Source organism: Canis lupus, chromosome 2, assembly GCF_011100685.1.
Source record: "Canis lupus familiaris isolate Mischka breed German Shepherd chromosome 2, alternate assembly UU_Cfam_GSD_1.0, whole genome shotgun sequence".
In the NCBI taxonomy this organism is placed as follows: Eukaryota; Metazoa; Chordata; class Mammalia; order Carnivora; family Canidae; genus Canis; species Canis lupus.
The window spans coordinates 77,676,855-77,704,064 of NC_049223.1; the positions used below are offsets into that span (position 1 = coordinate 77,676,855).

At 49.0% G+C, this 27,210-nt stretch overlaps 1 protein-coding gene and 1 long non-coding RNA gene across 2 annotated transcripts; one reads left to right on the top strand and one right to left on the bottom strand.

The window, feature by feature from the left end:
- Positions 1 to 261: 261 nt before the first annotated feature.
- Positions 262 to 18,402, bottom strand: PINK1 (PTEN induced kinase 1). The gene is made up of 8 exons (XM_038531752.1): positions 17,929 to 18,402; positions 10,364 to 10,645; positions 7,741 to 7,841; positions 4,613 to 4,795; positions 3,986 to 4,149; positions 2,918 to 3,045; positions 2,351 to 2,587; positions 262 to 1,551 (listed from the first exon to the last, which is right to left on the bottom strand). Exons 1-8 carry the CDS (start codon positions 18,322 to 18,324, stop codon positions 1,294 to 1,296), a joined length of 1,749 nt encoding a protein of 582 aa, XP_038387680.1. The 5' UTR covers positions 18,325 to 18,402; the 3' UTR covers positions 262 to 1,293.
- Positions 17,934 to 26,438, top strand: LOC119870450. Its single transcript, XR_005356073.1, has 3 exons — positions 17,934 to 18,114; positions 25,992 to 26,087; positions 26,189 to 26,438. It is a non-coding gene; the product is annotated as an uncharacterized LOC119870450 (long non-coding RNA).
- The last annotated feature ends 772 nt before the right edge of the window (positions 26,439 to 27,210 follow it).

The window sequence follows — 27,210 nt, forward strand, 5'->3', positions numbered from 1 at the left end:
TTCACCACAGTAAGTGGCCTCTCAGTGTTGCTGACCAAAGTGTGAAATCCTAGAGCTTCAGGGGAGAGGACGTGGGGGAAATCCGGGGCTTGACTTTATAATAGGATTATAGAGATGAAAAGTACACCTTGCTTTAGGCAACAGTTGGGATTCCTAAGACGCATGTGTAAGAGCATATGTGAAATCCCTTCCCCATTGTTGATCTCTACTCACAGAATTTTGTCTTTATTATGGTGTAAGAATCACTCTTAAAGCCACATATTCAATTCAAAGCAAATACGTGTTCTGCAGTTGCAAATGTGTATTTAATTCTTCACAATTCCTGTAAGAAATGCTAATCAAGGCAAATCAGCAAGTAAAACACACTGTTAATTTCCACTTCATCATTTCATCATTGCTCTAGCTCTGCTCAACCCGATTCAGTAGCTGGAGGAGCTCTGGGAGTGCTTCCTCAGAGACATTCTAGAGCTTTCCAGGCCTCGCTGGCTGTCTCTTCTTTCTGATACCTGAATATACTGACCTGGGCAAATGTCTGCTTAGCTCAGAAAACATGCAGACCGAGGCCCTGGCTGCCACTTTCAAACAAGCCGGAATTCCGTTTCCAGAGTCCCGCCCTGCCAGCCCCTGCCTTGCCTGGAGCCCCCCCTCTAACAGACCCGCTTGGCTATGGACTTTGCAGAGGTCTGTGAGAAGGGGGGGCTTTGGGGCCTGCCCTTAACCCCTGACCCTCTTCTCACCTGCAGAGAACTCACTCCTGTGGATCTGTACTCCGATCTCAGCACATTTTGTTAGCAAACTATGTCTTAGGGGCAGTCTGGCCCACTGCCTGTTTTTTGTATGGCCTGCAAGCTAAGAGGGGTTTTCATGTTTTTAAATAACTGAAAAAAATTAATATTTACTGACACATGAAATTGAAATTTCGATATATTTACGAATTTCCGACTGCTTCTGTGCTACCACAGTGGATTAGCCGGACTGGAGTATTTACCGTCGGGCCCTCTCTGCCAGCAGCTCTAGCTCTGCCCTAGTCCAGCTTCTCACATCACAGGTGAGAGAACCTCACGCAGTTAGACGATGGACCTAAAGTCGCACAGCTAAGGGGAGTTAGCTACAGACTGTGAACCTGGCTGCCAGCCGTCCCTTCCATTTGCCAAACCAGAGGCCTCCTGCAGTGTTCCCCTGCCGCCCACCCTGGCGCCTGGGAGCCCCGCCCCGCCTGCAGCACTCACAGACCAGCACCACACAGATGTTGCTAAGTTCTTTTAGTAAAATGCACCAGCTACAGCGGAGCCCTCACGGGGCTGCTCTCCAGGAGTAGAGGAGCAGGGCTGCCTGGCACAGCGCTTCGTACTCCAGGTTGGCTAGAAATAACATCTTCATCTTGGTTTCCACGCAGCTCTTCTCCGTGAGCCGGTCAGCCAGCAGAGTGGCAGCTGACTGCTGGAGGAGCCAGCCAATCATCTTGTCTAGTTTTAGATTCTTCAGGGCGAGAGTATGTTCACCCCAGAGGCTTAAATGAAGCACATTAGCAGCTACTCGGGCAGATGGTCTCTGCAACAGGCAGGAAAACAAGCTTAGAACCTCGACAGCAAAGCATTCGGCCCACAACCCGATCTGTTAATGAATCCTCATTTTAGGGTCTTCCCTTCTGTGGCCCCAACCAAATTCTTGTTCACCCCTTTGTCTCTCCTTCCTGCAATTCCGTTCACTTCCTGACACCTGCTGGCTGCGCTCTACCCATGCCCCAGCTTTTCCAGGGACACACACGTGCTCCGGGCCATCAGCCTCCCCACTGTGGAAGGCCCACAAACTGCCTGGGTTACCAGCAGGCTCTCGAGGGGCCGCCTCTCACCGGCTGTGGTGCTGACAGCATGCCCCCAGGGGGAGGGAAGTGGTTGAGTAGTTTGAACCCCGCCTGCCTTTGTGCTCTCCCACTAGGCTTACCACCTGACCTGGGCCCGCCACTCCCAATTACATCTTCAAATACCTTAGCCTTTCTATTCCTTTATGTCAACTTCGAAATGTCCACATCTGTTTTTGGGAAAGGTCTTCATCTCTCATTACATGCCAGCTGTTCCTCTAAGCTACAACTCCATTAAACATTTCTTAAAAGTGCATCTTCTTCCCTCTAAGTAACTTAAGCCACTAGAGCCAAGAAGAGTTGCACTGCTGGAATGCTAATTCGGTGCTAGCTCCTCTACTCCCAGTTACACTAAGGTTTCTTCCCCTGTACTTGGCCTTTTCTTTGTAAGACAGAGTTGCTTGTGTGTCACTCTCGTCTTGCCCAAACTGGGTCTTTACTCTGGAACATAAACTTCCACAGTCCCTGTAAAACCCAGGACAGCCTCACCTTGCTGGCCTCTCGCTGGAGCAGTGACCTCACCAGCTGTCTTGCATCCAGAGGGACTGACTCGGGCATCGCGGGCAGCTGAGCCTCCTGGTAACTGCGGCTTTCAAGGTGGGCCCTGCCCTGGCCATAAAAGGGATTGGGGAGCCCGAAGATTTCATAGGCAAGCGTACCCACGGCCCAGGCATCAGCCTTACTGTAGTCGATCACTGCCCTGGGGCCTGGGCAGGCAGTAGACACCTGTTTGGAAAGCAACAGGTGAGCTTCACACTGCTGGCATTTCTAACGCATTCATCTGCCTCGACGGCACCTGGGCTAACCTGAACCCCGTCCTAAGGAGCCTAGAATTTGAGTGAGTTGTGGCTCAGACCCAGAATCTGCGTAGGCTGCCTACTTTGCACCCACAAGACACGCATCACCTGGGAACATTAGGGAGGGCCAGATGAACACACACGGACAAGGGACTTGTGCCAAAATAAGGTCAGAAAAGATGGAGCGAGTCTCGTCCTCTCAGCTGAAACAAGATGGAGAAGTCTGCTGATGGCACAGGACACGCTCCGCAGGACTCACCTCTGGAGCCATCAGGCAGCCGTTTCCGCCCCGATCCACATACCAGCTGGTGAAAGGCAGCTGCAGGCCGGTGCGCTCGTCAGCCAGGCAGCAGCCAAAGTCTGCGATCACCAGCCAGGGGCAGCCATCTGGGGAGGGGACAGGCAGAGGGGAGTGATGGATTCCTTAGGATTCCAGAGGCCTTCCTAAGCCCTCCTGCAGCCACCAGGACATGGGTGAGGGGTAAGGGGCCTCAGTGCCAGCCCAGGGCTGCAGGCCAGCAAGCCTGGCTGGGTGCCCGCTCACCAGAGCGCGCTGGGAAAGGCGAGGCAGCTACAGGAGCTACAGGAGATGCCTCCGGAAAATCAAAGCCCTCAAGCAAAGAACTGGATGAAGTTTGGCTCCTTGTAACTGATCAGGTAATAGGAGCTATCCCAACCCTGAAGGGGCTGCTCACGGTCTACTCAGTGGATGGCCCTTGGCCCTAAGAGCACTTCTGCCCCAAGGACCTTTGATCTCAACTTGAAACCCCAAATCCAAACCCAAGAAACAGGTATGTTAGGATTGTAAAAGGATTCACACAGACTTCCTTTAAAAAGCTAGTTCCTTTAGCAATTTAGTGGCACGTTACTTTAAATTTTCTACTTCAAAATTTATGAGATCTACGACTCCTTCATGGTATTGTGGGTTAAGTGGCCATCCAGCCTCTACGTCACTGCTTCCTGTGTGGGAAACGGGCGCTCATCGTTTCCAGGGGCAGCTAGGCTTACATTCGGGCAGCTCTCACTGTTTAAAAATTCTTTTTCTACTGAGCTAATTCTTCTTTCCTTTGAGAAAACTTCCACCACCGAGGTTTTTATTCTGAAAGTGGGCAACACAGGGACTATTAATCATCACCCTATAAGCCCCATGAAGAGAACGAAAGCCTCTATTTTGAAGGGGTGAGAGCTCATCTCTGACGTACAGAGCTAAATTAAAACACAACTTCTAATAGAACACAAAACCCGAAAGGACTGGAAGGGTCCTAGACGCCTGCAGACCTGAAGTCTGGTACCCCAGGAGAGCTGGCAGGGTGTGGCCGGGACCCACCTGCATCCAACTCCACGAGAATGTTGTCAGATTTTAAGTCTCTGTGCGCGACGCCCTGTTGAACCAGATGATCCACTGCCTCCAGCAGCTGTAAGATCATCACGGTGGCGAGGCGGGGACTTGGGGTGTTCTCGCAGAGGTACTGGCGCAGCGTACAGGGGTAGCTGGTGGAGAGGGTGACAGGGCCTCTGGCTGTCGCACATCAGTGGTCCCCAGCAGCTTTATTGCTATAGGATGATGGCCCTTTCTCTTCTGGAGTTTTTTTTCTCTTTTTCCCCAAATATCCTTTCTGTTACCACCCATTACCCTGAAGTTAGGAAGAGCTGGGGCCCCACATGATGGAAGTAATGGTACAGGTAACCCCTTCTTCACCATGCTGGTGACAGCAATGCCAGTAGGTGCAGAGGGTGAGGAAGGAGAAGTGTTTTTACACAATTGGTAAGGCAAGCCACAGAGAGGGGGCAAGAGTCAAGTGTACTAAAAACACTAGCGAGAACTCCATTTTCATGAAAAGTCACCCCAAAGGGACCCTCTTCTGTGGGGCAGTATGCCCTCAGCACAGGTGAGGGTCCCCCTCCCCTGCCACCCTGGGGCTCCAGGTGCAGAGGCAGGACCAGTCCTACTTACTTCTTCATAACGAGGAAGAGCGTCCGCCCGTGGCCCAGGCCTTCGGGGTGAAGACGTGGGGGCAGCACATCAGGGTAGTCAACCAGGGCTCCTGGCAGCAGTGGTACAGAAGAGGTGAAGGCACGAAAGACCCGGATGATGTTGGGGTGAGGGGCCAGCTGCTTGGGACCACCCTTGGATTTTCTAGTTTAGCCAAATGGGACGAATGTATGAGTCCAGTATCAGATATAACAGTTGGAAAAATAATCATGCCACAATAAATACTGACATTTATTCACCCACTTTTTTAATCAAATATTTACTGTAGATCTGCTATGTGTCAGGTGCAGAACCTGGTGCTAGAGCAAAAAGATAGACCCATAATGATGAATCATCACACTGATGATGCCGGCGGCCCATTCGTCTGTACATCCATCGACCCCATGCAGTAGAATACAGAGGTTAGGAGACTCTGGAATCAGACTAGGTGGTTTGAATTCCAGGTCTGCTCCTGAAGCCCCAGCCCGGTTACTTCTCGGCTCAGTCTCAATTGCCAAAGGAAAGGTGGTAACATAACTCGTAAGGTTGTAATACTTCTATAAAGGATCTAGAATCTCTGGTGGCAAGTTCTAGTTAACCCTTAGCATGAAGTATGAACTCAATTAAATCTTTGTTGAATGACTGGATGGTCACAGATACAGTTTGTAGTACAGAGGTCACCTGCCTTCCCCTCCTCCCCAGGGGCCCCACAGCCTTGCTGTGGCACAATGGCTGGGTTCTGGGTGGACTGAGTCAGCCTCTTATGTATCGGCCCCACCTGTCAGGGCAAGGAGCCTGCAGTCACATCTGAGATACAAATAGTTGGGGGGGAAAGGGATGGAAGCCAGTTATATTCTCTTTGAGGAGCACTAGTGAAAGAACATGGTGGTAACCTAGCAGTCAGTAATGAAGGTGAAGGACGCCTTGAGACTTGACTGGGGCCACGGAAAGCCAAAGAGGTGTGGAAAGCAAAGGCACACAGAAACGGAAGAGCTGGGGCACCTGGGTGGTTCAGTGGTTGAGCATCTGCCTCAGGGTGTGATCCGGGGTCCTGGGATCAAGTTCTGCATCTGGCTCCTGGTAGGGAGCCTGCTTCTCCCTCTGCCTATGTCTCTGCCTCTCTCTCTGTGTCTCTCATGAATAAATAAATAACATTTTGCAGGAAAAAAAAAAAAAAAACACCCAGAAGAGCTATGGGGTGAGAAATACGGACCCAGGGTGGTAGAGAGCAGAGAATGGAACAGAAGCCCAGAGACATGAAGACAACACCAAGGGGGCAAGATGCCTGCCCCCGTCCTAAGATCAGCCTCGGTCCCGAGCTCTGTGGAAACCGTCCACGTGCGGCCTACTGCTTTCCCTTGAGTCCATCTGAGTGCACCCCTGTAAGCAATCAAGGGCGCTCAAGCATTGTTCCTAGCCTTGGGCCACTGGGGCTAGTGGGAGCGTCAGGATCGCAGCCCAAGGCCCTCCAGCCACAGTGGGAAAGCAATGCCCTGCTGCTGTGAGAGCCCAGGGGATGGTGCGGCTGTGTCTGAGCGGAGGCCTGGAGTGGGGCAGGGGGCTGTGGGGAGGGCAGCCCTAGGAGCACTAACTGCATGCAGAAGACAGGCGAGGAGGAGCGTGGCGCAGGTAGGGCTGCATGTGGGGGAGGGCAGTTATGAATTCAGTAGGGCGGAGCACAGGGTGTAAAGGGGACAAGATCTGAAATCAGGTGGGAGAAGTGGAGGAGCCGATCACCAGGCTGAGCCTGAGGCCCCTGGATGAGCAGGGGCTAGGTAGGAATGTGCCCACAGTGCTCTCAGGGGCTGAGACACTTTCTCCTGCGTCACTGATGTCATCAGCACCTTAGGTAATAGACCTTCCGTCATACTCATGGACTCATTGGACGGACATTTACTGAGCTGTACGGTACTCAGCAAACAAAACAGGAAAGCCCTGCCCTCAGAGAGCTCACAGTATGCAGGAGAGACAGAGACAAAGGCAGCTATGAGTTAAGGTCATGGGGAGAAGTGCGAAGAAAAAAAACTCCCTCTCTGACAGGGAGCACTTCAGATGGGAGGTCTGGGCAGCCCCCGCAGCAAGGCGTCAGTGCTCCCAGGGACGCCACAGCCCGCCAGCAGGCGAAGTGAACACACAGCCACCTGAGGACAACTGTCCCCGCTCTGAAAGCAGCAGACACTCCCTCCACAGCGGACCCACTCTTCCCTACAAAGGGCTAAGGAGAGGAGGACGAAACCAAGCTCACCAAGCAGCTGTCTCTGCTGGCCTGCACGGCCCCCTGTCAGGAGAGCCTCCTAAACCTCGGAAGGGGCTTTCCATGTGCTTTCTCAAGGCCCTATATCTTCCCTCCAGCTTCTGACTGCACCAGGTGTATAAACCAACTCTCTATTAAGTCGCCACGGTGCAGCTCTTCCTGTGGTCTACAAACATGGAAGTGAGCACACCTGTCACACTTAGCGTTCATCGTCGCCGCCACACACCGGCTCCTACAAAGAGGAGCGTGGGCTGCCAACCACCCCCTTCCCTCTGTGGAGAAGGCCTCTTCGCCTACTTCTCTGCCCAACTGGTACCTAGTCAACCCTTCAAGAGGCCTTTCCCAATGGGCTCCCCAGCACTGAGCATCCATGATTCTAGCACTTACCATCCTGGCCTCTGCTCCCGACTCGTCTGGCTCCTCTGCCACATGCAGAACTCTTAGGGAATAGGCCACATTTTTTTTTTTTTTTTTTTTTTTAATGCTGAGACTGGAATGAGAGCTACCTGCACTGGGGACAGAGTTCAGTTTGTATGGACAGGTGGCTTTCCACCTAGACATTACTTAAGAAGAATCAGAAGCCTGATCAATTTTCCAGAATTCTGAATTGGGCATTTTTGGATGGCCTTCTCTCTCTGCTCCAGTGTGAATCAGCCCCCTGCACCTTTAGTTGGAGTCAGATGATCTGCAATCTTCCCCAAGCTGAATTATCCAACAACTACAAATCTACCACTAACTAAAGTTAGTGAGCATTCAGCGAGCATTTACTATTACATGTCTGTCAGACACATGAGAACACAGGTGAGGAATCTGCCCTCCAAGAACTCACAGCCAGTCTGGGCAGATGAGTGCTTACCTGTAAGTGACCGCTCCGTACTCCCCAGCCAAGGCCACTCGACTAGCTGGGACGAGTTCCTGGCTCATTGTGCTAAAGATGGCTTCACTGGAGGAGCCCGCCTGAAACACGAGCACGAATTCAGGGTTATACCGACCTGAGCACATCCAAGTCCTCCTTGTAATCTGGACCACAGAGCTACCGCCTAGAATTGTTTGGTTTCTTTTTTTAAAGGTTTTGGGGATCCCTGGGTGGCTTAGCGGTTTAGCACCTGCCTTCGGCCCAGGGCATGATCCTGAGTCCCGGGGTCGAGTCCTGCATTAGGCTCCCTGGAGGGATCCTGCTTCTCCCTCTGCCTGTGTCTCTGTCTCTCTCTTTCTCTCTGTCTCTCATGAATAAATAAATAAATATTTTTTAAAAAAGGTTTTATTTTTAAGTAATTGCTACACTCAACATGGGGCTTGAACTCAATTCCAAGAGGTGCATGCTCCACCAACTGAGCCAGCCAGCCACACGCTCCTAGAGTTGGTTTTGACATTCAAGGTAAGATAACTCTCTGGGGTGCCTGTGTGGCTCAATCTGCTAAACATCTGACTTTGGCTTGGGTCATAATCCTGGGGCCCTGGGATTGAGCCCCGCATCAGGCTCCCTGCTTGGTGGGGAGCCTGCTTCTCCCTCTCTCACTGCCCCTCCCCCTCAGAGCTCATGCTCTTTCAAATAATGAATAAAATCTTTTAAAAAGGAAAAAAAAAAAAAACTCTCTGCAGCAGCAAGCCAAGCTAGTCTCTCCTAGGAGAGAGGGGGTGGAGATGTTATCCGTGCCAACCCCTACAGGGCTTCAACACCACACCTCAAACTTGGCAGCTCAGGGGCCCAGGGAAGAAGAGATGGCAAGTTAGGGTGAGGGACCTTTCTTCCTGCCATCGATGCTACTGGCCCTGGGTCACTAAGACTCCCCCTTGCAGGCTGCCTGCAGCAGACGGCAAAGCAGGACAAATCTACCCTGGATAAGTTGTGTTGAATCTCAGGATGACCTTCCCCAGCCTCCCCGTAAAAAGAAACAACAGCAAGAACCAAAGACGAGGACAGGCACCCTCCTTTCCTTGTTTCATTACAAATGGCTCTCAGGTCCTATGGAACCTATTAGGAACCCTCTAGGAGTCAAGTCATTTAGCTTTCACAAGTGTAAAAGTTGTCACGCCCATCAGGAAGTTTTGATGCTAACACTGGGTGGTTCACAGGCAAAGGCCTTGGCTACTTGGTAGCTAGTAACCCAGCGTGGAAGGGCAACAGTCCAATAACCTTCATCCCCGAGATCAAAACCAGAAACTGTATTCTTCAGCGTCCAACATGAGCTGCCACGGCTGTGCCCCACCTTAGACTTGGGCGGATGCTCTGGGCAGGTGAAGGAACATCTGGTCTTAATTTTCTAAACCCACCTACAGGGCATCCCTGGGTGGCTCAGCGGTTTGGCGCCTGCCTTTGGCCCAGGGTGCGATCCTGGAGTCCCGGGATCGAGTCCTGGGATCGAGTCCCACGTCAGGCTCCCAGCATGGAGCCTGCTTCTCCCTCCTCCTGTGTCTCTGCCCCTCTCTCTCTCTATCATAATAAATAAATAAATCTTTAAAAAATAAAAAAAAAACTTTAAAAAAATAAAAAAATAAAATAAAAATAAAAAATAAAAAAATAATAAACCCACCTACATAGTGAGAAGGGAAAGAAATTACTCTAGACGAACTCTTTGTTTTTGTGGAGAAAAATATTCAATTTCCCTAAGCCTTGAGTCCTCCCAGAGGGGAAAGCTGGGAGATGACAAGCAAGCCTTTCATCTGGAGGGGAGCTTGAAGAGTGAGTCTGGAGGACAGGAGGCCCTCCTCTCCAGGCCCTCCTCTCCAGGGAGGCAGGTCAGGAGAAAGAGGGAGGATGGTGGGAACCGCACACCTGAATCCAGCTAGGTGGGTCAGCACCCACACGAGAAACCTGCTGTGATGTGTGTGGACCAGACCAGAAGCAGAGGCATTGCCTGGGAGCTGATCAGAAAGGCAGAGACCCAGCCCCCACCCCAGGCCGGAGGACTGGAATCCGCCTTTTAACCAGATCCTCAGGTGACTGGCAGCCTATCACGACCTGAGACTCCTGTGTGAGCGGGCGAGGAAGCCTAACCATACAAGAGCCCATCTGCCTCCTGGGAAAAAGCACTAGCAGGTCCACCAACATTGGGGCTTTTTTTTTTTTTTTAAGATTTTATTTATTCATGAGAGATACACACAGAGAGGCAGAGACACAGGCAGAGGGAGAAGCAGGCTCCGTGCAGGGAGCCCGACGTGGGACTCATCCCAGGACCACGACCTGAGCTGAAGGCAGACGCTCAACCGGTGAGCCACCCAGGCATCCCAAGGGGCTTTTTTTTTTTTTTTTTTAATAAAGATCTTATTTATTTATTTGAGAGAGAGAGAGCATGAGCGGGGTGAGGAGCAGAGGGAGAAGCAGGCTCTCCGCTGAGCAGGGAGCTCATGTGGGTTTTCATCCCAGGACCCCGAGATCACAACCTGAGCTGAAGGCAGATGCTTAACCAAATGAGCCCCCAGGTGCCCCTAGTGTTTTAAGAAATGCCTAATTCCAAGATGAAAGGCCCCCTCCTCACCGAGATATTCCACATCATCTTGATGGCTAAGGGAAAGGTAGGGGCCTGTGAAGCTGGCTCCTCTTCTCGTGCATCGACATCTGGGCCTCGGCCTGGAAGAGGTCTGATGCTCTTCACCACCTCCCGGTTCTGGGGCAACACAGGCATGGTGGCTTCATACACAGCAGCACTGCAACCCTTGCCAATGGACTGCCCTATCAGATACTCCTCCAGCCGGAAGCCCTGCCAGCGTCTAGTGTCCAAAGGGTCAGGAAGCAGCTTGTTTTTCTGGGTGAAAATTGCCTGTGTGGAAGAAAATATGCACAATGAGCAGGATGCCTAGTGGGGGAGGGAGAGGTAGAGCCAGGCAAGGTCTTCACTGACAAGCTCAAGAGCTAATAAAAACACAAACCAAACTGGGTTTTACTGCTCATCCTGGGCTTAGGCGATCCTACCTCCTTTCTCTCCCTTTATTCAGAATAATTTTTTCTCAAACTCTGTACCTGCATTGAAATCAGAGACAGCTGAACACAGAACACTGCATTGGTTAATAGGTCAAAACTTCTAAACTTTGCAGCCAGCACACCTCGCCTGTCAAGCTCCCTGCACAACCTTGGAGGCTTCTGATTACAGAGACAGCTCTTTGTGCAAGGGCCTTGGCAGGCAGCTACTAGATGGTTCTCGAGAGCTGTGGATGGCAGCTCTCCTCAGGTCTTCAGAGGAATACTAGGATTGATGTTTGGTTTAGTCTATGACTCATCTGCTACTAAAGCCACTACAAAGGGTTTTGGAGTCTTTGTGTGGGCTGCCAGCCTGGCAGCTTGATCTGATTGTTCCTTTGGGCAATCAAGCAGCCCCATTTCTGGTGTCCTTGGCTGCGGACAACAGCTACCTCCCTGGGTTCCAAAGCAGCTCTAATAATTCTAAGATATCTGCAGGCTACCTCAGATTGTCTAGCTTCAGTCTGCAAGGCTTCCGGAGAAAGAGCAGTTTTAGGGAATGGAGAAAATTGGAAACCACAGTTTGGAGAATCATAGCCACATACTGGAAGAAACCAGAATTTAGGATCCAGCCCGGTTTTAGAGGCAAACAACAAACACCCAAAGACAGTGAATCTACTATTCACAAATGTGTGATTTTTCTCTCTAAAATCACCCTCATTTCCACCAAGGATAGCCAAATCAAGACTTCGGTTCTAACAATCTTGGCCTAATTATTTACATAAGCGCTGCAAGAATAGTGACTGGCTATATAAGGTTTGCTTTATTTTTAAACAGAAAATCTGCTTTGCTGGAACTTCTCATAAGGAATTTCAGACTGAACTTTTAATAGATCCTCAAGGCTAAGAAGCCAAGCCAAATAGTTGCCATCAGACTTTGCCTGCAGGTATTGCAGATATGAATAAATTCCTCTCTTCATGAGGTCCCCCAAATATCCTGAGGTTCCCGCACCTGCCAGGAAGTGACCTCTTTATTCACCCAGTAAGGCTGCTGGGTACCCTGTAAGTAAGGTCCTAGGCTGATTTTTTCCAAGGGGCTTCACTGGCTCATAAAGTCAACCTCAGTTCCTTAACGCTGTCTGGTCATATCTGAGTCTATGCATGTCTCGCTCAAATAGGATATTCCAGTCAAAGCCTTTATAATATAACCAGTGTTTCTAATTGTGTCCTATGATAATAGATTCTTATTGGTCTTATGCAAATAAATACATTGCCATGAAAATCTGATAACACTCACTGAGAGTTTCTGAATCTAGAGGGACCAGGTGGGGAGAACAAGATAACTGTTTCATATTTGCTTACAAAGAAATATTTTACCAAATTTCTCCAAGTCCTAACAGCTTAAGAGAACAACAGTTTCTTTAAATCTGGAAAAGCCAACATTAGAGACTGAGCAATGTTTCAAAGAGGAGTAATCATCATCCTCAATTCATTGAGTCCCATGTTACTAACTCTTGTTCTGCTTGAATGCAGTTTTCCTGTTACTTCCAGAAATTCTTACTCAGTTTGGTTTTACGACCTTGAAGGTATCAAAGACCTATACTTGTCAGAAGTCCTTTCCATGAATCCCCCTTGAAGCTGAACGCATCCATAACAGCATGAGAGTAAAACAATGACTATAAATGACAAAACACTCAAAAATGGCCATGGTTTCCCTGTAGCACAGAACATGTCAGTAATTAGAATTACAAGCAATGACATTACACTAGGACCTAACAAAACCTTAGGAATTTTACATAATTTCTGGAGTGGTTATAGCGTTCACCCATATAAAATAATCTAAGAAGGTTTATCATCACTTATTTGACAATGCTTCCCATGTAATTTGACATATCAAATGAACAAGCCTCATTAATAAAAACATTTCATTTAGAAGTTGAATCTTGGGAATTCGGTCAAAAATATTGTAAGGTTTTGAAACACATGCCTAAATAGGATTACAGATTACCAAGGTGCCGCAAGATTCTAAAGGCAAATAAAGGATTATGTAGTTGTTAGCAAAACTTAGCCTTTTAATATTAAGATTCAACTGTTTGAAATAATCAAAGACCTAAAAAGACAAAACATGGCAACTTTTCTTCTAGGAAGATTAAAAAAGAAAGCCTTTGTTTATAACTTCTTACCAATCTTGTACTGATGTACTTTTTAAAAAAGATTTTATTTATTTATTTGAGACAGAGAGAGAGAAAGAGAGAGAGAGAGAGAGAGAGAGAGAGAAGAGCATGAGTGGCAGGGGGTGGGGTGGGGGAGGGCAGAGGGAGAAGCAGACTCCCCATGGAGCAGGGAGCCTGATACGGGGCTCGATCCCAGGCCCCTGAGATCACAACCAGAGCCTAAGGCAGACACTCAACCAACTGAGCCACCAGGTGCCCCGTATTGATGTACTCCAGAGAGTAAAATTCATTCCAACAAGATGAAGGGACACAGGACACATTGTACTTTTTTTTTGCAACTTCTTGTGAGTCTAAATTACTTCAAAGTTAAAATTTAAAAAAATATATCTCAGCTTCTGTTGATAATCACGGCTTGACCGCAGCCTGATCCTGTTCTCTTAGCCACCTCTCTTCCCCGCTGTCGCTTGTTCCCTAATACACTTCTTTACTAATCTCCATAATCTTGGTCCTGACCATGCACAAAATTCCCTTCCAAAGATTCCCTTCTCAAAGATCATCTACAACTTTTCTTTTACAGCCAGTTTCCTCCCATGGTGATGTCTTATAATTCAATGCAAGTCAAGATCAAAACCAGGACAGTGACTTGGCACACTGCCAACTAGATTATAGAACTTACTCGGATTTTATCATTTTTTTAAACCTGCATTCATTCATTCGTGTGTGTGTGTGTAGCTCTATGCAACTTTTTTTGAATAGGTAAAGTTCAATATAAGGAATTAATTGACTTAAACGGCAAATTGAAGGAACAAGGGATTCACTGGTACGCCGCTCTCTCGAACCGCTGGGGTTGGGGGTGCCAGGGAAAGCTGCTGGCCGCCTGGCCCCTCAGGAGCCATGTGCTGGGGAGGCCTCGTGCAGTGCGGGTGCCCTGGAGCAAGCACACGGGCAGGGAAGCACACAGAGCAAGCACACGGGCAGGGAACCAGGAAACAAAAGCCTTTCCTCCCGTGATCTCTCAGGCACCCTCTATCGACAAACCTCATCATGTCACTTGGCAAAGGAAAACTATTTCAAAGGCCTACGTCAATTTTCACAGAGCAAACGAGAAAGCTGCATTTGGAGCGGAGTCAACTGATAAGTGGGGAGCACCATGGGACCTGGAGTGCCACGGGCGTTTAGTGAGTGTAGGCCAGGAACGCTGTAGCAGTGAGAGCCATCCCCGCCACGCCCAGCAGCACCTCTGCATCAGGCAGGGTCCCAGCGGGAAACAGCAGCACACTCAAATAAGGACACTTTGAGAAGAGTTTCTGGACATGGCAGTGGGCAGGGCTGGGAAACCGCAGGGGGAGTGCAGCTTCCTGGGGCTGCTTATCTCCCCACCACCCCCAGCCTGAAGCAGCAGAAGGGGGCTGCTGGAACCCAGGAGAGAAGCAGGTGGGAAGAGCTGCCCAAAAGGATGATAGGAGCTGGGTGACCTTTAGCCCAGGGTGCAGCCAGCCAGAGCCCCTGAGGTGGGGAATAAGTGCCTCAGCCTCATGCTCTCCCTTCTGTCCTGCGGGTGCCACATCCTTCATCCCACCCCAACCCCCATGTTGAGGGAACCCAGGTGGAGGCCAGAAGTATGGAGAACTGTGGGACACTCCACAGAGCCCTGCTGAGATCCGGCCTGATGGGGAAGGGGCCGAGGGCTAGGCAGCCGTGGGGCTGGCCGTGTCCTGCGACTGCTCCTCTGGCCCCAACTTGGGCCCAGTCAGCCCTCAGAACCTGGCAGTTGGGCAGCATGTCCTCCAATAAGATCCGAGTTGGACATGGCCATGTTGGACTCGGCAGGGAGGTCGTGGACGTCCAGCCTAGAGAGGTTCAGAGGCTGACCAGGCCTTGGTGGTTGGTGGCATAGCCACTGGCATCCACTACTTCTGTAAACTCCAAGAGCCTAGAACTCCAAGAACTCAAGAGAGAAGTGGCCATGTTCATTTGACAGGGGTATCCACTCCTTGCCTGGAAACTTGCCTGTGCCTCCCTGCTTCAGGATGAAATAGGTACCCCTGAAGTATGGGCCATATGGCTCCCTGATGTAGGTCAGGGGTTGATCTTTCTGGTGCACCTTCAACACCTGCTTTTGGAGCAGTACTCTCTCAGAGCCTCCACATCACAGAAGCAGTCAGCCAGGAACTGGGGCAGTGACCTCCCCTTCTTCTGATTGCCCTCCGGGGCCAATGCCCTGCCCAAGCCACAGATGCCACCGTTACCCCCATTCCAGACCAGGGCCGCCTTGTGCAGGGACTCTTAAAGCCCCCAAACCCTTCCTTCAACCTCCCTTCAGTCTTCTCTTAGCTGCCTCCAATCCTGGCCCTGGGCACCGCCATCCTAGCTGGTGTAGTCCTAGCAGGATAAAATCTTTTAAAAAACAAACAAAAAAAAACTTTAAAAAATTTTTAAAAAGAAATAGAATCACATAGTATGGACCCTTTGGGAGACTGATTTTTTTCACTAGGCGCAACACCTTTGAGATTCATTTAGGTTGCTACCTGTATCAATAATTGATTCCTGGTTATTGCTTAATATTTATGGACAGATATACCAGAGTGTAACAATTCTCCTGCCAAAGGATGTCTGGGTTGTTTTTAATATTTTGCTATTATGAATAATGCTATGAACATTCATGTACAGGATTTAAAATTATTTTTAAGAATTGTAGTAAAATACGCATAACATAAAATTGACTAAGTCATTTTATTTTTAATTAAAAAAAATTTTTTTTAAGATTGTATTTATTTACTCATGAAAGACACTGAGAGAAGCAGAGACACAGGCAGAGGGAGAAGCTGGCTCCCTGTGGGCAGCCCGAAGCGGGACTCGATCCCAGGACCCCGGGATCATGACCTGAGCCAAAGGCAGACGCTCTACCACTGAGCTTATCCAGGTGCCCCTTTAAGTCATTTTTAAATCTACAGTTCAATGGCACTAAGGACATTCACACTGTTGTGCAATCATTGCCACATCCGCCTCCAGAACTCTCTTCATCTGGCAAAACTGAAACTCCATACACACGAAACTCTAACTCCCCACTCCCACCTCCAGTGCCTGGCGGCCACCATTCCACTTTATGTTCTGTGACTATGACTAGGTACCTCCTATTAGTGGAATCAGACAATATCTCTCCTCTCCTGACTGGCCTATTTCTTTTAGCCAAAGGTCCTCAAATGTCATCCCTGTTGTAGCCGGTGTCAGAACTTCCTGTGAGGGCCAAATACTTCTCCACCGTATGGAGATATCACCCTTTGTTTACCCATCCATCCATCCATCCATCCATCCAGGGACATCTAGGTCGCTTCCACCTTTGACTATTGTGAATAATGCCTATGAACTTGGGCGCACAAACATCAGCTCAAGTCCCTGCTTTCAGCTCTTTGGGGCATAAACCTACAAGTGGAACTGCTGGGTCAAATGAAATTCTATTTTTAATTTTGAGGGGAGGTGCCCTGCTGTCTTCCACATTTATATCTATGCTCACAAGGACAGCAGCTGGGGACAAGACCAGACGTCACCTGTCTGTCACCCAAACTGGCTAGAGCTCAAGCATGAGACACACTGGTGACGAGTAAGAAGAACGGGAACGAGGGCTGGAAACCAGGAAACAGAGGGGACACTGCCCAGGCAGGCCTTAACCAACTGTGTCCTTGGGCAAGTCACTCCATCTTCCCGGACCTCAGCCCTAGGCACTACGACGCAGGCGCCGTGCTAACTCACTGGGTGGTTTCAAACCCCAGAAGACTGACCTCCCTGGAAGAAACGGGAATTCAGTCCGCAGATGGCCTTCAGACTGGAACCTCCTGGGTCTCCAGCTTGTCTGCCTATCCTGCAGATTTTGGGTTTGCCAGCCTCCCTAACTGCAGAGCCAATTCCTTAAAGTAAATCTTTTTATCTTTTTTAAATAACCACATGCTATTGGTTCTGTTTCTCTGGAGAACCAGAATACAGAATTTGGTTGGGTAGAAACACAGGCCTCTGAGCTATTTCAAGCATTTAGGAAACCTACCCTCCCCCATACCCAGTGACTCCTGACAGCTTTACACAGGTTAATTAAAAACTGTTAGAGGTCTTATGTTTTCCACTGCTGTTCACAGTTTTTACTCTGGCCTCGGCTATGTCACTAACTGGCTACGCTGTGGAGGCTTTAGGTTAAAGGCACAGCCTTGGGGGGGTCCCTGGGTGGCTCAGCGGTTGAGCGCCTGCCTTCGGCCTGGGGATCAGTCCCACATGGGGCTCCCTGCATGGAGCCTGCTTCTCCCTCTGCCTGTGTCTCTGTCTCTCTCTCTGTGTTGTCTCTCATGAATAAATAAATAAAATCTTTAAAAAATAAATAAATAAATAAAGGCACAGCCTTTGCAGAGTCCAACTCTGAGTACCGTCCTCTAGCAGCTGTGCGACTTCGAGCAAATGACTTCACCTCTCTGAGTACTCCTCCTCATCCGTAAAATGGGCATGACAACTACCTCGGGAATACAAGCGTCATGAGAGCTTAGAAAATGTACGCAGAGCCATCAGCGGCGGTGCAGCGGGGGCTAAGATGGGCAGCACGTCTTCCAGAAGACGCTGTTTGAAGGAAGGGGAAATGTCGAGGTGCTGGGCCCACATCGGGAGTCCCGTGACACCGCGAATAAACCTCAACGCGTGATTTCCCACCAATCTCCTGCTGGGACCCAGGCAGCGCTCCATCGCACGGCCCCGGCAGCAGGTGACGCCCCGCCCCCGCCGCTCACCTGCCCCGGCCCCGCCTCTTGCTCACCTGCCCCTGCCCTGGCCCCGCCCCTCACTTGCCCCGGCCCCGCCCCATATGCCCCGCCCCGGCCCCGCCCCCTCCGCTCATCTGTCCCGCCCCGGCCCCGCCCCCTCCGCTCATCTGTCCCGCCCCGGCCCCGCCCCCTCCGCTCTCCGGCCCCCGCCCCCCGTCGCCCCGCCCCGCCGCTCACCTGGATCTCCCGACAAGCCGCCGCCGCCCGCCGGCCCTCCGCCTGCTTCTCCTCGATGAGGCCCAGGCCCAACCCGAAGGCCAGAAAGACGGCCCGGCCGCAAGGGCCCGCGCCACCCCGGGCCCGCACCGCGAACTGCCGCTGGAGTCGCGCCGCCAGCCCGGCCACCGACTGGCGGAAGAAGCGGTAGCGGTCGGGGAGCCCGAGCCCCAGCCTGCGCCGCTCCGCGCCGGGTCCCGCGGCCTGGCCCGGGCGTTCTCCGCGGCCCCAGCCCGCCGCGGGGCCCGGCCGCTCGGGCCGCCCCCAGCCGCAGGCCGGGCCAGGCTTGGCCGTGAAGCGCAGCAGCAGCGCTCGGCCCAGCTGCAGGCCGCGGCCCAGCGCCTGTCGCACCGCCATGGCGGCCCCGCACCCGGCTACTCCGCGCCAGCCGCCTCCGGCCTCCCGCCTCCCCCGCCTCCCGCCTCCCGCCTCCGGGACGCCCGGCCCCGCAACAAACTTCGGGGCGGGGCCTCTGCGCAGGCGCGGGAGCCGGGGGGCGGGGCCGCGGCGCGGGCGGTTCCCCGGCTGGGCGCGAGGGGGCGCCGTGCGCGCACCTGCGCGGCGGGGAGCGCGCTCGCCCCGGGGCGCTTTGCACCCGGCGGGGAGGGGCCCTGAGTGCTCAGAACGTCGTTTCAGAGGTTTGTCCCGCAGGAGTGACCTTGGGAGCCTGCTTAGTTTAAATTAGCTGGCCTCCGGGTCGGTACCAGCCCTTCTGGGGGCGCCTGGGGGACTCAGTTAAGTGGCTGCCTTTGGCTCAGGTCATGATCTCAGGGCCCTGGGTTGGAGCCCCACATTAGGCTCCCTGCTCAGGGGGGAACCGGCTTCTCCCTCTCCCGTTGCTCCTCCCCCCGTGCTTGTCCTCTCTCTCTCTCAAATAAATAAAATATTAAAAAACAAAAGAAAGAAAGAAAGAAAGAAAGAAAGAAAGAAAGAAAGAAAGAAAGAAAGAAAGAAAGAAAGAAAGAAGAAAGAAAGAAAAAAGAAAGAAAGAAAGAAAGAAAGAAAGAAGAAAGAAAAAGAAAGAAAGAAGAAAGAAAGAAAGAAAGAAAGAAAGAAAGAAAGAAAGAAAGAAAGAAAGAAAGAAGAAAAGGAAAGAAAGGAAGGAAAGAAAGAAAGAAAAAGAAAAAAGAGCCATTTCTGGTCTGGACATCAAGAGCTATAAATCTTGCTTTACATCCCCTTTGGCTCCAAGCTCTGCTGGCCCCCCAGAATGAAAACCAGGAGGGGAGGCAAACACACCTAGCGCAAGCTCCTTGAAGATGGAAAGACATGGTAACATAGAAATGCAGCTCTCTCCAAACTGCATGTAGGCAAACAATGTTTAAATTCAGACCCCATCATTGGCCCTGTAAATACGGCCCTTATGGGGATGGTCAGTTGGAAGTCTTACATGTGGGGCCGGTGCTCTGCCCCGGTCTCTCAATCCGGACTCCAGCCTGGCTGTCTCCATCGGGCTTCCCCAGCTAATGAGGCTGGATGTTGTAAGTACCTGGTCTCATGTAACTTTGCCTCATTCTCCTTTACTGCTTATCTATGTATACCCTTATCTATGTATACATTGCTTTGCTTTTTCCTTTCCATTTCTGTTTCTACTAGGTTTTTTTTTTTTAAGATTTTATTTATTTATTCATGAGAGACACACAGATTGCGAGAGAGAGGCAGAGACACAGGCAGAGGGAGAAGCAGGCTCCATGCAGGGAGCCCCACGTGGGACTCGATCCGGAGTCCCCAGGATCACACCCCAGGCTTCAGGCGGCTCTAAACCGCTGCGCCACCAGGGCTGCCCTCTACTAGGTTTTTATAATAGCAATAACGTTTTCCTTTCTTGAAACTGAAACTATGACTATCCATGAATTCCTTTTTCAAAACACCCACCTCAGCCCTCATGTAGGCTCCTCTCTACAAGCCCACAGTCCTCTTCCCTTCTTACCACACCCCCCAAGAGAAATCTCACCCAAAGTCCAAGTTTTTCCGATGCCTCAAGACCTGGAGCAACTTGCCCAAAGTCACACTGCGGGTTAGTAGCAGAGCCCTGTACCCAAGCCCACTGTTAGGAATGGCTGATAAAGGGATTTGTACTGAGTGATTTCTTTTTTTTTTTTCTTTCCTTTTCTTGATTTTAATTTTTTAAATTTTATTTGTTTATTTTAAAGATTTTATTTATTTATTCATGAGACACATGAAGAGGGGCAGAGACATAGGCAGAGGGAGAAGCAGGCTCCCTGAGGAGCCTGATGCAGGACTTGATCCCAGGGTCCTGGGATCACAGCCTAAGCCAAGGGCAGAGGCTCAACCACTGAGCCACCCAGGCTTCCCTTATTTATTTATTTCAGAAAGAGAGAGAGTGAGAAAGCACACAAGGAGGGAAGGGGCAGGGGGAAGGCAGGTTTCCCACTGAGCAGGGAGCCGCCCATGGGGCTCTATCCCAGGATCCTGAGATCATGACCCGAGCTGAAAGTTAATGTTCAACTGACTGAGCCACCTTGACTTTGTTTTTAATGGAAAATTTCAAACATACACAAAAAATAGAATAATATAGTGAACCCCAAATACCCATCACCCAGCTTCAGCAACTACTGACAAATAGCCATTATATTATTCATTTATACCTTCCGACTAACCCTCTCCCCCATTACTTTCAAGGAAATCCCAGGCATTACAGTTAATTTATAAATACTTTAGTATCTATCGCTAAGAGATAAGAATTCTTTAAAAAAAAAAAAACATAAACCGTGATTACCATCTCTAGAAAGAGTAACATTAACTCTGTAATATCATTTACTATCCAGTTGATATTCAGATTTCCCCATCATTGTATTTTGCTTTACAGTTATTCAGATTGGGATCCAAACAAGGTCTACATAATTTATTTGGGTCAGTGAGTTATTGTTGAATAAGAAATACATCCCTCAGGATGTAGATTTTGTGGTACTGTCAGTTTAAAGATCCCTATAATCCCTGGGTGGTGCAGCGGTTTAGCGCCTGCCTTTGGCCCAGGGCGCGATCCTGGAGTCCCGGGATGGAGTCCCGCGTCGGGCTCCCGGCATGGAGCCTGCTTCTCCCTCTGCCTGTGTCTCTGCCTCTCTCTCTCTCTCTCTCTCTCGACTATCATAAATAAATAAAAGTTTAAAAAAAAGTACAGCTACATGCAACAGCATGCATATATTTTATAAATATACTGATCAGTAAGGAAAGCAAACATAAAAAAGGAATAAATATTATGATTCCATCTGCAAAAGTTCAGAGGCAGGTAAAACTAATCTATAGCGTTAAAGGTCAGGAGAGCAGTTGCCCTTGGGAGGTAGTTACTAGAAATGGACTCAAGGAGGCTTTTGGGGCCTGGTGACATTCTCTTCCTTGACCTGGGTATGTTCATTTGATGAAAATTCATCTAGATGTACCCTCTGGCTTACGCAGTTTTCTGTGTGTCATATCTCAATAAACATTTTACATAAAAATCTTTTTAACATAATGAAAGCTTTTTTGAAAAGTTCTAACTCATTTATGGTCTCAGATTTTTAAAAAATGAACTTATTTTGAACAGTGCATGAAAGTTCGTGAAGTTTATTCAACTGTCTTTGAACGTAGTGGTTTCCAACAGCAGATACATTTTAATAATGAGCTTCTCTGTATCATAAACCAGGAGTTGAACTTTGCTCTGCAGTAGTGCGCAGCGCACAGCTGAGTCAGCCTATTTCTGAACCATATATAGAGGATGAGACTTAGCATTTTTTATGGCCCACTGACATTAGGGAGCATCTTCACTCCCATTCTCCTGATGCTGGTGTGGCAGGAGAGGCAGGACACCAAGAGAGAGCAAGGAAAAGATTTCACATCCCTTTCTTCTGCCTTAAATATGAAGTCAAGGGACATGTAAATGCTGGAAGGAGTCTTCAATCATCTAAGGAGTTCTGGCCACCAGGCTTGCTGGGCCATGGGGTGGACCCCTAGCTAGGAACAGGTAGTCAACTGTTTCAGCAGAGTGTGTGTGTGTGTGTGTGTGTGTGTGTGTGTGTGTGTGTGTATGATCTCTTTTATTGGGAGAAACTGCAGGGCCCCGGTGATATCCCATCATATTTATTTGGGAGAGACATACATAGATAAATGGATGAGCTTCTTTCCTATTTATAGGGGCACATAGAAAGCAGATATTGTCTTTAATTTTTTTTGGATAGATCTCAGAGAATTTTAAATTACAATTTTACATGCTCCACTGAAATTGTCCTTTGGAGAAAGCTAAGAAAGAAAAGGTTGGAGAAACTTGACACTCCAATAATCTCAGGCTCATCCATGGAAACCTAGTCAGGGCAAAGATCTCATTTAAAGTTTAAATCTGGGGCAGCCCTGGTGGCTCAGCGGTTTAGTGCCGCCTTCGGCCCAGGGTGTGATCCTGGAGATCCGGGATCGAGTCCCACGTCAGGCTCCCTGCATGGGGCCTGCTTCTCCCTCTGCCTGTGTCTGTGCCTCTCTCTCTCTCTGTGCCTCTCATAAATAAATAAATAAAATATTTTAAATAAATAAATAAATAAATAAATAAATAAATAAATAAATAAAATTTAAATCTGGGATGCCTGGGTGGCTCAGTAGTTGAGCATCTGCCTTTGGCTCAGGTCGTGATCCTGGGGTCCTGGAATCGGGTCCCGCCTCAGGGAGCCTGCTTCTGTCTCTGCCTCTCTCTGTGTGTCTTTCATGAATAAATAAATTTTTTAAAAAAAGTTTAAATCTATTCATCTGCTGTGTGTCACTGTCATTAGAGCACTTCTCTTTAATGTTTACTGAGAAGGAACAAGAGGTTCTCTGAGAGATTTAATGTTTTCACTGCAAAGGTTTTCTTTACTCTCCTAGAAATGTAACCTTTTACGTAAGGCTTCTGATGATTACACTTATAAGTGTATTATAAGCTTATAAGAGGTACTCGCTAACGAGATATTTTATTAGTGTTTTTGAGTTAAGGGGGGTATTTGTTATCAGCCGTTGGTTTTGTTCCCCTAAGCTGCAAATAACCTTGCCAACCCTTGATGCTTAACCCACCCACCTGCAGAAACCAATTCTCCAGAATGATGTTAATTAGCCCTCCACTGGAGGCTGTGGCAGTTTCTTGTTCAACAGAGAACTCTCGACTGGTACACTTCTCCTGTTAAAAAAAAAAAAAAAATCTAAGTTTCTTCTGACAGGTCTGAACCAAGCATAGCACAAAACTTGATTCTTCCGCAGACCTCTGTATGGAAAGGGCAAGCAAGTGGATTTCTAAATGGGAGAGAGGCTTCTAGCAGAAATTGCGGGGGTTTCATGTTCTCTGTTCTCAGGGCAGAGATAGACCCTCAAGCAGTGGGGCACAGCAGCTGCCTTTCTTAGGGATCACGGCCCTGATTCCACTTGTCCCCGTCTGTCCTCCTGGGAAGGAAAAGTCCCCCTATAGTGGCACCAAGTCTCAGGTCTCAGGTCATCCTCCTGAAACATCTTCCGTGTCTGTAGGGCTATCCCAAGAAGGTGAAGAGTTGGAGGTATGATATATGGTTTTCTGCCGAGATGACTGTTTATGCTGCAGAATTAATGTTCTTCACAAGAGTCTTGTTCATCCCTAGAACATTCATTACGTATCACCTATGTACTAGGCAGGTTTTGCTGTGCTCAACCATGGGAATTTGAGGAGAACAGAGGGAGTCCTTGGAGAGGCCCCAGGACTCTTCTTTGGCACACACCGCTCTACGGGCATCCCTGTCTTCATTATACCCTCTTCCCTCCAGGCAACAAGACTGCGTAGTTTGGGTGAAATATGTAATATTCCTAAGAAGCATCATTTAACCTTCCCCCAAAGGACAATAGGGGGTTTGGGGGGGGGGGAGAAAGTGATACTGGTGTAAAAATGGAAAAAGACAAGACTAAAAAAAAAAAAAAAAAAAGAACCATTGAGGGATGTTTGACCTTCCCTTGTAGACAGCGTCTGTTGGCAGCATTTCCATGTTCTTTGTCTCTTCCTGGCAGGAGACAAATTTTCCCAGAGCAGCAACATCCTTTATCCACAGACCATTTCAGAAATGCTATCTCTAAATTGCCAGCAGAGGTGGAGGAGTTTTCGCTAAAACTGTTGACAGAGCAAAGCTGCTACGAGATCAAAATCCGGCTCCTTGAAATTCCTGGGCTGCAATTTTTGCAAGTTAGAGCCAGACAGTGGTGGGCAGAGAGATTTCCTTGGGAGGAAGGGTGTCTGCTTCGCCAAGGTGGAGGAAAACATGGTGGTGGTGGATTAGGGAGAGGGTGTGCAGCTGAGAAATTCAGACAATCTGTGGCTCAAGCCGTCCCATAAATTTGCTGCCCTGCAGTGATTCCTCAAAGTAGAAACATGGCCATATCACCTGCTATTAGAGTCCTTGACAGGCTCTTTGCCCTGCCCTTTGCCCCCTAAGGCCAAAGATCCTTAGCCTGGCACAGCAAGGCCTTCACTACTTGGCCCTGGCATCTTTCTTGCTGCCCCCTTTTCTTGTTGCCTTTTATGATCCAACAATACTGGGTTACTTGCCGTCATCCCAAGCATCATGTTGGTTCCTCTGTCGTGATTGACCTCTTTGAAAGAATCCCCCTTCATACTTAAGATCATCTAGTTCGTGGGATGCCTGGGTGGCTCAGCGGTTGAGCCTCTGCCTTTGGCTCAGGGCGTGATCCCAGAGTCCTGGGATTGAGTCCCACATCGGGCTCCCTGCATGGAGCCTGCTTCTCCCTTGGACTGTATCTCTGCCTCTCTCTTTGTATCTCTCATGAGTAAATAAATAAACTCTTTAAAAAAAAAAAAAAAGATCATCTAGTCTGGGAAGACTTCTTTGACCTTTTCTAGACTGGGCTGGATGCTTGCTCTCTGTCTCCTCCTCTACAGTTAGTTCTGTTAGGACATGGATTGTGATTTTGAAACCTTAGGTCCCCAGCACCCAGCATGGGGCCTGCTGGATCTCTAGCCCTTGCCTGAGAGCCATCTGGGAACACAAGCCCTCTGTGGGCAGCCTCGCTCCCAAGGGGGAGGAGAAGGAGAAGGGGCTGGGCTATCCTTCTAAATTCCCTAAATTCCGAGTTACAAGACTCACTCCTCCCATAAATTACAAGACTCTTTCCCCTCCTGGGAAGAAGGGTAGGGGTGGGGAGGAGCCTAAAGGTTCAGAATGTCAAATAGTTCACCCTCTCCCCTAGCAGGACCAACTATTGCAATTGCTCTATAGCATTTATGCCACATGATTGCTAACTGAATTTCTTTTCTATGACTTGTCTATAGTCTCTTTGTGTTTTTTTTTTTAATTAAAAAGTCTTTAATTTTATTTGTTTATTTATTTGAGAGAGATAGTGAGAGCGCAAGCAGGGGGGGTGGCAGAGGGAGAAGAAGCAGGCTCCCCACCGAGGAAGGAGCCCAACCCAGGACCCCAAGATTACAACCTGAGCCGAAGGCAGATGCTCAACTGACTGAGCCATCCAGGCACCCCTTAAAGTCTTTTAAATAAAAGTAATATGAATATATGGTTCAAGAAAACACTACTGGTACATATGGATGGCCTCATCATGAAAAACAATAATATTCTGTTCCAGTTCCCTATAAGCCCAGAGGTAATGATAGTTCACTCCTTTGGGATTTCTCCTAGTTTCCTTCAACTCTCTAGTATCTCCCGATTTGGAAGACTGAGCTATTTAAAGCACAAAGCTGACCAAATCACACCCCTTGCCTGAAACTGATGGCTGCCCTTCACAATTAGGTCAACCCCTTTCCTGGGCCAGGCCTGCTTGCTCTGACCCTCCAGCCATTCTTGTTTTGTTTTTTTTTTTTCTTTTCTTTCTCCTCATGCTACTTCTATTTCTACATCTTTAGAGTGACCGGGCCTTTGTGTAGTCCCCTCCCCTTGACTGTGGACTAGACTTTAGTGGCCTAAGGAATAGAATTTGGCAGAAATCATTGGATATTGGCTTCATGGTTGGGTTACAAAAAGACTCTGGCTTCTGTCTTGCTCACTCTTTCCTGCTCTCTTGCTTGTTTCTTCTGGGGAAAGCCAGCTGCTGTGTTGTAAGCTGCCCTGTGGAGAAGCCCATGAAGCAAGGAGTAGTAACAGCAACAGCGCACTGGAACTGGATCCTGCCAACACCATGTGAGTGTGCTTTGAAGTGGATGGTTTCCCGGTCAAGCCCTCAAGTAAGACCACAGCCCCAGCTGACATCTTTTTTTTTTTTTTTTTTTTTTTATTCATAGAGACAGAGAGAGAGAGAGAGAGGCAGAGGGAGAAGCAGGCATCATACAGAGAGCCTGACGTGGGACTTGATCCAGCGTCTCCAGGATCACGCCCTGGGCTGCAGACGGCGCTAAACCACTGAGCCACGGGGGCTGCCCCCCAGATGACATCTTAACTGCAGGCTTATAGGAGACCTTAAGCCAGATAATCCAGCTCTGCCCAGAGTCCTGGCCTGCAGAAACTGTGAAATAATAAATCTTTGTTTTCCTAAGCTGCTACATTTTGGCATAATTTGTTACACAGCAATAGATAGGTAATGTAGTCACTATTCCATATTTTTTCCTGCTCAGTCATTGAGTTTTTAATCCCCTTTCCTTAAATCCCCCCTACTCTACCCCTCAAAAACAATGTTAACAGATTGGATGTTCCTTCCGTGCTTCTTTCTGTGCTCCTAGCCATGCACAAAATACTAAGTGTGTGCGAGAGAACTACCAGGCCATTCCACTTTTTAAATTAAAGATTTTATTTATTTCTTCATGAGAGACACACAGAGACACAGGCAGAGGGAGAAGCAGGCTCACTGCAGGGAGTCTGATGGGGGACTCGATCCCAGGATCCCAGGATCCCGGGATCACGATCTGAGCCAAAGGCAGATGCTCAACCACTGAGGTACCCAGGTGCCCCTCCATTATTTATTCTTGAATAGCACTTTCTAGCTTTGTTTCTAACATAGGCACCCAAAGTACCCCTAGTGCCTGTCAATTATAGCTGTGCTTTCCTCCCTGCTGAAAGGAAATCCTAAAGAATCTTGTATTTTACATAAGCAATTAGCAGCAGCTGGCAAAAGCAGCAGAAATAAATCCATGCTTCTATTTTTTTCCATGGGAATCTGGGACTCTGCTTTACAGTCCTAAAAAACACAGACAGCTCTGAATAACCGAGCATGTGCTGCTCTGAAATTATAGGTCCTCACAACAGGGGACAAGTAATTAAAAGTCCTTTTATTTTAAACAAACATCCCAGCCTCTCTCTAACCAAATGG

Excerpts from the sequence above, each read along its gene's own strand:
- PINK1 (XM_038531752.1), bottom strand. The coding sequence starts at position 18,324 with ATGGCGGTGCGACAGGCGCTGGGCCGCGGCCTGCAGCTGGGCCGAGCG. Across the intron at positions 10,646-17,928 it reads CGGCTTGTCGGGAGATCCAG|GCAATTTTCACCCAGAAAAA; the intron begins GTGAGCGGCGGG and ends TCTTCCACACAG. Across the intron at positions 3,046-3,985 it reads TCTCGTGGAGTTGGATGCAG|ATGGCTGCCCCTGGCTGGTG; the intron begins GTGGGTCCCGGC and ends TCCCCTCCCCAG.